The sequence below is a fragment of the Chenopodium quinoa genome, unplaced genomic scaffold (genome assembly GCF_001683475.1).
Source record: "Chenopodium quinoa cultivar QQ74 unplaced genomic scaffold, ASM168347v1, whole genome shotgun sequence".
NCBI lineage: Eukaryota > Viridiplantae > Streptophyta > Magnoliopsida > Caryophyllales > Amaranthaceae > Chenopodium > Chenopodium quinoa.
In genome coordinates, this window is record NW_018745275.1 from 476,184 (window position 1) to 483,543 (window position 7,360).

The window sequence follows — 7,360 nt, forward strand, 5'->3', positions numbered from 1 at the left end:
GTGCAAAATAAGCAAATTTTAACCTGAGAAATTAGGCTTTGAACTTACCCACTCCACCAATAATGAGTACAACGCGCTTTTTTATGTGGTTGGCGTTTTTTTTCGTGTAGTCGTTTGTGACGAAGTAATCTCTATAGCACTCACAGAATAACTATATAATACTGTTAGAGTAATCTCTTATTTTACTTCTTGAGTAACCCTATAATACTAATAGAGTAACCCTTATATTACTAAGTAACTCTATGGTGGTTGGCTATACCATGTGGTCAGTCACATATAAAAGTTAGTGTAAAGAATAGTGATGGTGGAATCCAACTCAACATGATTAGTGAAATTTTAATATTGTATTAGTCATAGATAAGTTGCGTAGTGGGTAAATAAATGTAGCTTTGAAGATCATATAAGGTCATATAATAAGGTCCAATTAGATTAGAGCTAATAAATTTAGATAAGTTGTGATGAGATTTGAGCACAGTAAACAAGTTCTGAAGAGAACACAAAAATTAATACTTCCTTTTTTTTTATTATTATTATTTTTTTAATATTACACCACTTGTCTTTTACGAAAGTTTTACAAATATTGCACTATGTTTATTTTAGGAAAAGAAATATACATGTTCACACTTCATATTTTTAGTTTATGTATACAAGCAATTTTATATTTTTACCATTCTCCCATTTTTTTCTACTACCAAAAAACGTGTGTCCAACTTCTATGGTACACTAATAAAAGAACGGAGGAAGACCCCGATCACTTCACCTTATGTTTGCTAAACTGAAATTATTTTTACTGAACTGAAATTAATTTTCTAGAACTGAAATTATTTTTGCTGAACTGAAATTATTTTTTACTGATTTTCTATTATAATTCTTCTTTAAGTTTACTGATTTTTACTGAACTGAAATTATTTTTACTGAATTAAATTATTTTTACTGAACTGAAATTATTTTTATTGAACTGAAATTATTTTTATTGAATATTATTTTTGTAAGGTGAAGTGAATAGGGCCAAAATACTCCCTCCTTTTTAAATACTTGCTCCACTTTTCATTTTCGGCCGTTTTTAAATACTTGCTACATTTCCTTATTTGAAAAGTTTTTATAATATTTAATTCATTTATCTCAATTAGTAGACCCAACATAAATCATGTTTTATTAATTTCATATTCCCTCTCCTCCAATTCTCTCAATTACTTTTGTTTTTTACAATTCTTTATTCTTCCACCTAACTGTTACCTCCATATTTTATTAATTTCTCTAATTTCTCCTAAAACTCTAGACATAAAGAAATAAAGCAAGTATTAAAAACAAAGGGAGTAATAAATTGGAAGTATAATATTACTCTATAAAAGCTCAAATAGATACTACTCATATTAGAATTATTGTAAGTACACCCGACTCAAAGTGTACCTTGTGCCGTTGTGGCAGTGTTATCGTGTTATTGAATGCACCTAAGAAATTGCAATTGTTATGAGTTACTCTTAGAGACAAGCATGATTCACATCAAAAGGACCCTTTGGCGGGCCTTTACTTAATTTTCACACTTGTGAGTTGTGTGACACTCCGCGTAACCACTTTTCAATGAGTAGACTCTTTCTCCTACGCTAATCTCCTCTTCAATGGCAACTGCTTGCGCTACTGCTTCATTCATTTCTTACTCTACAAAACCCTAAATTTCATGCCTTTTTGAGACTTATATCCTGCACTTTACTTCCTTCTCAGGTAATATCTTCATCTCAACATCTAAATTAAATCCCTTTTCTTAGAATTTTTCAATTTTAATTTTCATATGATTTGAAGTTTCTTGATTGTATTTGGAATTTTGAATAAAATGAAACAACTTCACAAACAAAGTAGTGGGAATAGTGTTAGGAGGGATGAAGAAATACCCATGTCACAAAATTCACCATATTCGCCAAAATCACAAAAATATCATAGATCTTTCCCTAGATCCATAAATTATTTATTCAGAGAGCAAAGATTGTTGTTTATTTTGGTGGGTATTTTAATTGGTTCAACTTTCTTCATCTTGCAACCTACTTTATCTCGAATTGGTCCTCAAGATTCGAATTTTCCGAAAACAGCGGTTTCGGGTAGGTTAGGGAGTACTGGCCTGGGTTCGTATGATGGGGGTCAGGGTAATTGGATTGGTGGGAAGGTTGGGAGAGTGCCAGCCGGGATCGGAAGGCGGCGAATGAGGATTGTTGTGACTGGTGGGGCTGGATTTGTTGGGAGTCATTTGGTAGATAGGCTAGTCGCAAGAGGGGATGATGTTATTGTGATTGATAATTTTTTTACTGGGAGAAAACAGAATGTGGCTCACCATTTTGGAAATCCGAGGTTTGAATTGATCCGTCATGATGTTGTCGAACCGATATTGCTTGAAGTGGATCAGATTTATCACTTGGCTTGCCCGGCGTCTCCGGTTCATTACAAGTACAATCCTGTCAAAACGATCATATCCTTTTGCTGTTGAATTGATGAGCTATATCTTGTATGGAGTACTTCCTCTGTTTTCTTTTAAATGCAACCCATCTTTTTGACACGCTTTTTTAGGAGGTGATTTGAATAGGTAAACGAGCTATTTTATCAAAATAATTTTAACACCACGATTAGAGAAGGGTTAGCTAATATGTGTATAAATAATTTTGATTAATTTGTCTGTTTAAAGAAAATGGAGGAAGTATTTGTTTTGTGTGTGTTTATTTTTGCTTAATGATATACTCCCTCCGCCCAAGGTTATTTGCAATAAAGGACAATATTTCGGACTCATATGCAAAAATTTTAAGGGAGTTTTAATTGAGTTTTGGTGGGTTTAATTAAGGTTGAAAATGGAGGGAAAAGGAGCGGTCTCACTTAATTTTGTTTTGAGTAGGTTTTAGTTAGTGGGTAATAGGTGGTGGAGGGGACCACTAACCAAAAAAGTGGGTAATAGTGGGTCATTGATAGTTAAATATTACCCAAAAAGGAAAGAAAAAAATTTGTTGCAAATAATATAGAGCACCCATTTTAGGTAAATGTTGCAGATAATTGCGGGCGGAGGGAGTAGAATTTATGCTAGGATGTAAGTTAGCATTTGGTTTCTTGACGTTTGCCATAATTGAAAATGTTGAGGTCCTTGACTTAATGATTACAAGACCAATGTGATGGGTACCCTTAACATGTTGGGACTTGCTAAGAGAATTGGTGCTAGGTTTCTTCTTACTAGTACAAGTGAGGTATACGGAGACCCGCTTGAACATCCACAAAAAGAAACATATTGGGGCCATGTGAATCCTATAGGTAAGAAATTTTTCGCATACAGCTCAAGAATTTTATTTTTATTTTTATGTCTTCTTCTTGATTTTCTTGTTTTGTGTGTTTGAATGTCTTAAGTTCCTTTTACCTTCTAGGTGTGAGGAGCTGCTATGATGAAGGAAAGCGAACTGCCGAAACTTTAACAATGGATTATCACCGAGGTGCTGATGTTGAGGTAATGTGACCTGTTATTAAGACTGGAGAAATTAAAACCTCTTTATTGAGTATATAAATAGAATTTAAGTTTATAAATATTTTTTTGAAGAAAATCTATGTTAAATAATCTATTAAGATTATTTAATATGGAATTGCTGAAGTATGCAACAATTGCTATAATTATCTCTTATTATAGTTTTCCTAAATGGTAGTGAGACAATAATTTCCTTCCCTTATATTCTTCTCCATTTAGAGCCTCCTTCTCCAATTCCCACCCATCCCATCTATTTTTATCGAGCAGGTGCTTCCTTTTACTCTTAGCCTTAAAGACATTGGGTCTTTACCTTTATGGCTTTAGTCAATTGGAAGGAGTTTTCATCTTTATAGCATTGATAATTGTACCCTTGTCCACTTCTGATGTTTCTTTATGTTAGATCAGCTGATGTTGAATTTGCGTGTTCATGATTACTAGTAAGTGGTAACTACTACTTTACCTACTTAGGAAGCAATGTTTATACTAGCACTTGATAAATTGATATGTCACAATGCTTTTTCTGCAGTTATATGCACATGCCATGTCATTTTCGTGCATTAATCTGAAGTATACTTGTATATACAAGATTACAAGTAGCTTTTAGTTTTCAAGCTACCTTTAAGGGCCTCTCTTTCAACTTTGAACTACCTATGACAATGTCATGTAGGCTTGTAAGTTGAACAGTGAGCTCAACTCATATGGTGCGTGCTTTAATGTAATTAAACTAGACGGGGAACCATATGTTTCTTCTTTTGAGCTTTTAAGTGCATTAGCTGCCCATCAGTAACAATATTTCTTTCTTTCTATTATTTTTCTGAATACATTTTAATGACTTGAGGAGCTTTTAGGCAATTAGCTGAAATTTAAAAGATGGTATTCACATCTCTTCTACAATTGATCCCAGCGGTAGAATCAAGTATTTCTAGAGCTTGCTGACTTTCATGGTCAATGCAAGAGTTTCATTATCATAATTTTGACTATGTTTTGATGCATAAGATTTATTGCAGTTAATAAAAATAGCTCAATTTGCTCTACATACTTCCTCTGTTTTTGTTAGTTGCAACTTTTTTATTTTCACACTTGCCATTAATATCTTTCATTATCAACAAGTAGAAATAAGTTTTTCTAGACACCTGCTGACTTTCATGGTCAATGCAAGAGTTTCATTATCATAATATTGACTATGCTGTGATGCATAAGATTTATTAGTTAAAATAGCTCAATATGCTTTACATATTTCCTCTTTTCTTGTAGTTGCAACGTTTCTATTTTCACTCTTGCCATTAATATCTTATATTATCCACAAATATTATAAAAAGATGATAGTAAGCGTAGGAGTGTGTGAATAGTGTAACAAGGTCAAAACATTGCAACTATAATAAATGGAGGAGATTTTATTTTCTTGGTCTAATAATAAGTTGCAAACTGCCAAGCTACTAAGCTTTAAATCAAGCTGAATTTAAGAAGCTTTAAATCAAGCTGAATTTAAGAAGCTTTAAATCAAGCTGAAGTTAAGCCTATTGATTTTTTGATTGTTAATAGAGATTGGATAAATATTGAGTTCTAGCTGATTAGAATAACATCATAGGGAGTTCAAGTTAAAAGGAAGGGAGAGAAGATCAGGGAAATGGACAAAATAAGAGGTGAGTATAAACATCTTAAGACTGTTGGACCCTATCTGAGAACGTGTACATCTCTTATTAAAAGGAAAGAGGAAAGAGCAAAGCTTTAATTAATTTTCTTAAGATTTTTAGCTACTCAGTTGATGGGTGAAATGAAATAAGCTGGTTTCCTGGGACCATAATGAAACCCTGATGTGTATAGTGTATACCCTTTTGGAATAGCAGTTTCAGATAAAGTATTCACCTTCTAAAAGTAGCTGATTTGAGACATGAAATATGTTCCACAATTGGATAAATTAATTGTAGTGTATATTGAAAAAATCCTTACTATATCTCTTGATATGTTTGCTATATGAGGATTATTGATATTTCTATTTCAATTATAAGTATGTTGTGATTTCATTTTGTTTCTTTGCAGGTGCGTATTGCACGTATTTTCAATACTTATGGACCTCGGATGTGTTTGGATGATGGACGTGTTGTTAGCAATTTTGTTGCTCAGGTTTTGATCCTCAATCATCATTTTAAGGAAGCAAATGCTCCTGAATACATTCTGTTTGGCTGTCAGTCTAGTCTTATTGTAATTCTCTGATCTTGGTGTGATTGGCAGGCCATTCGTAAGGAACCAATGACAGTCTATGGGGATGGAAAGCAAACTCGAAGCTTTCAGTATGTCTCTGACCTGGTAAGTCAATGGGCTTATTGTGTAAGGCCAAGTTTGTTTAATACCTGTGATGCACCAATGTTTTCTGTACTGTCTTCTGTCAAGGTCTATTGAAAACATTGAATTAGAGATGCAAAGTTGTATATTGTCACAGTAGGAACAAGCTAAGCTACTTGTTCAAGCCTCTCCAATACAGCTTTTTATTAATTGATTAAGGCCTAAGCGATTCTGGCATCAAAGTTATCATGATTATGCCTTTAATTAAACACAAGTATATCTTTCTGGCTCCACAATGCAAGAAAATAGACAATAATAGCAATTTTATACTGAACTACCTGGTTGCAGTTTGAAATTTTTTGCGAGGTTATAATATTTTTAATGTGTTTTGCAGTTATAAATCTTATAATCTTTATTTAACTTGTACCTATCTATACTTTGGCTTGTTTATGTTTAAGAAATATATAGCTTGTCCATTTTCTTCTCATCTCCAATCTCCTTTTCACTATGAAGTCTGTTGGAAGAAGTGATACGTGTTTCAGATCTCAACTTAGTCAGTGGCACTATATGGTCTGAGTTACCAAGTCGCATGGTTCCTTAAATGGACCATTATTTATATTCCTTTTATACACTAGATAATACATCATATCTTATCAGGTTGATGGATTAATGGCACTGATGGAAGGGGAGCATATTGGCCCATTTAATCTTGGAAATCCTGGAGAATTCACCATGCTGGAGCTTGCAGAGGTAAACAAATGCAAGTTGTATATGTTTGTCTGTTTCTCTTGAGTTCATATTCTATTTCTTTTTAATTTTATCTACTTATTTATTTATTTGTTCTATCGGCATGGACGAACTTAATTATTCTTCAATGTTGTTTAAATTTCTTCTGATCAAATAGGTTGTGAAAGAAACTATTGATCCAACTGCAACTATAGCGTTCAAAGATAATACAGCCGATGACCCCCACAAAAGGAAACCAGATATCAGCAAAGCAAAAGAGCTGTTGAACTGGCAGCCCAAGGTATCTTTAAGAGATGGGCTACCTCTTATGGTAGCTGATTTTCGGAATCGGATTCTAAATCAGGATGAAGGCAAAGCACACTAAATTGAGCAAAAACTATGTATGTATAGTGTGCAATAGCAGTTGTTTGGTTGATTAAGGTGCTGTAATCCCATCTTAACTTCTTGGTGACGTTGGGAGCATCCAGAGAAGGATTCTGGCAATGTGCCATAGAAGAATCCGAGGAACATTTTGTGTGCTCTTTGCAGTCTTGCTCTGTTTTCTAAATATTTTTTTTTTTTTTTTTGTACTTTATTATAGAATAATATTTAGGATATTTTGGATTTTAACACCAGACAAAAGGTTGAAAATGGTTTTTAACACCAAAAAAAAAAAAAAAAAATTATTTTAACACCACATAAAAAATTAAAAATTTGAAGTTATCACCAAAATCTTGTTTCCGTTAACGGAACTGTTACTGGGCCCACTCTAACGGATAATTTTTTTAAATCTCTCTATACATGCACGATTCTCCCCAATTATCCCTTTTTGTTACCAAATCTTTGTTCGAATTTAGTAGAATC

The 7,360-nt window shown here is 33.2% G+C and overlaps 1 protein-coding gene across 1 annotated transcript; it reads left to right on the forward strand.

Moving 5' to 3' along the window:
- The first annotated feature begins 1,487 nt into the window (after window positions 1-1,487).
- On the forward strand, window positions 1,488-7,083 carry LOC110711459 (UDP-glucuronic acid decarboxylase 1-like). The gene is made up of 7 exons (XM_021889836.1): window positions 1,488-2,458; window positions 3,135-3,282; window positions 3,393-3,472; window positions 5,528-5,611; window positions 5,720-5,794; window positions 6,428-6,520; window positions 6,675-7,083. The coding sequence occupies exons 1-7, from the start codon at window positions 1,832-1,834 to the stop codon at window positions 6,879-6,881; spliced, it is 1,314 nt and encodes a 437-aa protein (XP_021745528.1). The 5' UTR covers window positions 1,488-1,831; the 3' UTR covers window positions 6,882-7,083.
- The last annotated feature ends 277 nt before the right edge of the window (window positions 7,084-7,360 follow it).